We start from the raw sequence: 4212 nt of genomic DNA, 5'->3' as shown, positions 1-4212 counted from the left end.
AAACAAGCTAAAACTACCAGCTCTGACGTTACCATTTTCCTAAACAAGCTAAAACTACCAGCTCTGACGTTACCATTTTCCTAAACAAGCTAAAACTACCAGCTCTGACGTTACCATTTTCCTAAACAAGCTAAAACTACCAGCTCTGACGTTACCATTTTCCTAAACAAGCTAAAACTACCAGCTCTGACGTTACCATTTTCCTTTACCTTTTAATGTCTCCATGGATCAGCTTACAAGAAAGTGTGTGGAGGTAATTCAGACCTTTGGCTGTGCCCTCTGCAATATTTCCCCTCTGTAGCCATGTTAATGGTGGGGTGTTTTTCTGTGAAAAATGCAACATCAGATTTTAACATCAATTATGAATTACATGAAAATTTCAGTACTAAACAACAGGAGTTTAATTTAAAAGAAGAATCACGAGAGAAAGAATAAATACACTGACTTTCCTGTGATATAATTAATGAAAAGCCTAAATGTACATCAAAAAAGATGTAGAACTCCAAGTTTTCATTGATGAGACGTAACTTTTAATTATATAAATAAACCTTACTGATGAAATGTAACTTTTAATTATATAAATAAGCCTTATTGATGAGATGACACGTTATCCATCAGTGACGAAATACAAACATTACATTAAACATAAGTGTTATCCATCAGTGAAGAAATAAAAACATTACATTAAACACAAATGTTTTCTGTCTGTGAAGAAATAAAAACATTACATTAAACACAAGTGTTATATGTCAGTGAAGAAATAAAAACATTACATTAAACACAAGTGTTTTATGTCAGTGAAGAAATAAAAACATTACATTAAACATAAGTGTTATATGTCAGTGAAGAAATAAAAACATTACATTAAACATAAGTGTTATATGTCAGCAAAGAGAAATCGAGGAAACCTTGAGATGATTTTACACAGTAACGCATCTCACCTTGAGTAACAACCGATCTTCTAAAGAACCATTGACCATAAACTGATACACCAAACATGGCTCTGGCCCATCTAAGCTAACACCATAGAGAGGCAGGATGTTATCTATTCTACAGCTGTGAAGAAAAAAAACGTATTTACTGATATGTTCAAAAACTTCAAAATAAAAAGAACAGACGGTCCACTCTTTCATGTTCTATTCTATAGAGTGGGATACTACTAGGATTACCATGAATAAGGTTTCCAAAAATTAATTTAAAATCTATATAAGTCATAGCAAGTTGCTCTTTATATTTTTTCTTATCAATTCCAATAATTAGGTTTTCACAGAAAAAGGAAACCCTCATAATTGATGTAAATACTATCAAGTGTATTAACTCCCAACAGATTCTAGGCAAGAAATACAGGGAATCTAGCTGAAAATGTATGGATAATATACAACAGATAAAGAACATATTATATAGAAAAGACAACAAAATTAGAAACACTTTCCTTTCAAAATAGATCTAATATAACATACTCAACTCTTTGTAAAAGCATGGGAAAAACTAGGTGCAATATATATATATTACACACACAGACAGAATTTAATATTTCATCCTACCTGTACAGTATCTTCATCTCATTCAACGACTGCTTCAAGCTAACTTGTTGTCGTGAGGTGCTATCCTGACCTCTCTGAGAATAACAAGTTTGAAAACTTAATGTGATATTACATAGTATGTTTATATACGTGAACACCAATTACACATCAGAAACCGGTTTTAGGTTAACCTCAACACAATGATGTTCTTTTATTATTTTACGTATTTAAGTGGAATGTTACCCTCTCAATACATAAAAGTTTTGAACAAATAACTAGGTACTTGCCTTTTCTTGAGAAAAACCACACGTGAAAAGTCATTTACATATGCTGAGTGATGCATTATGATAAGGATACATTTAAGATTACAAATATTTAAACTATATTAGAAGTTACTGAGTTCATTCCAACAATTTCAGGTTTTCTGTAACATTTTTAATTCGACTTTCTTGGCCTTTCGCTGCCATCTTTTCAATTTGCTTCACAAGTGATCACATCATATTAAATATCTATTACTATACCTACTCAACACATTTTCATGTAATGTGATTTAATGTGGCCTTTCTCATGTGCTAAATAACGTGTGTAATTAGATCTGTACATGTGTTTACATAAGTGCACATGAATGCAGGGGTCAAATGTAAGTAATAATATTTTAAAAGTCAGTATGAAATCATGCACATTACAAAACCTCTTTGTACAGTAAAAGAAGTAAAACACAGAATAACTGACTGTAATACTTAACTCTACACCGTTCATTTAGCCAGACAGTTTATCTGTTCTTGATATTACAAGCCATATTAAGCGAGTGTCTGTATGAGTTAGTAGCAAAATACAAAAAACACTATATATACATCACGTAGAAGTTGGTTTTTATAGGTATTTCTTACTAAATTCTACCAGTTATTTCATCATACACTCTGTGAAGACTTTGTTAGTAATGTCAAAACAAAAACCAAGCATGCTTTATGTCTTGTTTTACTTCAACTTATAAACTGGTACTCACGGCCATAAGTCTCTTCACAGCTACAAAGTTTCCCTTCCATTCGCCCCTGTACACCACCCCAAAACCACCTTGTCCTAACACACGGCTCCGGTTAAATTCCTCCGTGGCACGGAGCAGATCCTTGTAGGGGATTTTCAGTGGTGTTGGCAAGGTGTCTTCTAAATTACTCAAGCTTGCATTTACTGAGCAAGTAAAACAAATATTAGGTAAGCAATACAAAGAAAGTTACTTCAGTACACCTAACAATCCACTTTCTAAAATCTAAATTATTTAATTAATCATTTTTAAGATTTACTTAAGTCATTGTAAAACAAATAAATAGAGATCAATATATATGAAATATTATATATATCTGTTTTAGATAAATCCAAAGAACAAAATGGTATAATTTATTCTCACTCACTAAATCAGATTTAATATCTTCCTACCAGTACTTGTTTACCTACTTCTGTCTTCTGTTCAATGACTAATTTAATCGACATAGCATGAGTGGTTACACATTACTTTTATGGCTGCCTTTTTTCTACACAGTGTGAGTGGTTACCTTTATGGCTGCCTTTTTTTCTACACGAGTGTGAGTGGTTACCTTTAGTGGCTGCCTTTTTTTCTACACAGTGTGAGTGGTTACCTTTATGGCTGCCTTTTTTTCTACACAGTGTGAGTGGTTACCTTTATGGCTGCCTTTTTTTCTACACAGTGTGAGTGGTTACCTTTATGGCTGCCCGGTAACCACTCACACTGTGTAGAAAAATTTATGGCTGCCTTTTTCTTTTTTCTCACTAGAGTGATGATCTTCCTTCCCGACATTCTGTACTTTCTTCTCGTGAGATACAGCCTGAGACTTTTCATGCTTGTTCTTGGCTCCATTACATAAACTGTTCCAGGCACAATTATCAGACAGCGACTGTTCCTCTATTATGTTACTATTAGCATTTTTTGGTTTTGAAGAACATGAAACCAATTCCTGGTTGGAAATCCTATAGGAATAACACTCACAGTTGATTAGTGCATTAAAGGATCATATTAAACTGTGTCCGAACTTTTCAAAATCCCGATTATACAGAATTAAACTACTAATATCATGAAACATTCTTTCAAGAAGGTATGCAATATTAGAGCACAACCAACTAATTGTAAAATAACACAAAATAAATGGCTAACCTTGAACTGTTAATATACCAGGGGTTTAGCTACTACCTGTTAACCCTCTCTACATGGGCTCGGTCAAACTGACCAATCACGTGACCCTTTTGTACTCTTTTAAAATTGTTATAGTTTTGATACTACTAAATTTTAATATATTATGTATATCTTCACCAAATTTGGAAGAATTTCGGTAAACATTACAAGTCTTTCACATACAAAAAGTTTTTAGTGAAGTATTTTTAATAAATTAAAAACTATTTGTCCATGAATAAATTGAGTATTTGTTTTGAATAGTCCATGTGCAAAGTGATTTTCATAGTAAGATTAAAAATATTAGGTCTTCAAGAAATTAATGTTGCGTTTTGGAACACTTTCATTAACCACCCCCCAAAAAATGTACATCATGTATAATAGTTAAACGAACCACCTAAGCATCACGTTAGTGTAGCTTATATAATGTGTAAAGTTTAGTATACTCTAATCCCTTGTAGTGATGGCACACATTTGGCATGTAATACTTTTTGAATAGAAAAAAGG

General features: G+C 32.6%; 1 protein-coding gene across 1 annotated transcript in view; it reads right to left on the bottom strand.

The window, feature by feature from the left end:
* Window positions 1-8: 8 nt before the first annotated feature.
* The window catches only part of LOC106473068 (putative serine/threonine-protein kinase receptor), a 9938-nt gene continuing 5734 nt past the window's right edge, over window positions 9-4212 (bottom strand). Inside the window, exons 3-7 of the mRNA XM_022401574.1 lie at window positions 3282-3506; window positions 2530-2713; window positions 1545-1618; window positions 942-1056; window positions 9-325 (exon numbers count right to left, since the gene is read on the bottom strand). Of these exons, the coding sequence (XP_022257282.1) occupies window positions 206-325; window positions 942-1056; window positions 1545-1618; window positions 2530-2713; window positions 3282-3506 (718 nt within the window). The 3' untranslated portion in view covers window positions 9-205. The remainder of the gene's footprint in view (window positions 326-941; window positions 1057-1544; window positions 1619-2529; window positions 2714-3281; window positions 3507-4212) is intronic.

Source organism: Limulus polyphemus, unplaced genomic scaffold (genome assembly GCF_000517525.1).
Source record: "Limulus polyphemus unplaced genomic scaffold, Limulus_polyphemus-2.1.2 Scaffold5856, whole genome shotgun sequence".
Classification (NCBI taxonomy): Eukaryota; Metazoa; Arthropoda; class Merostomata; order Xiphosura; family Limulidae; genus Limulus; species Limulus polyphemus.
Note: the sequence above shows the minus strand (reverse complement) of the source record. Positions and strands in the feature narration are given on the sequence as shown.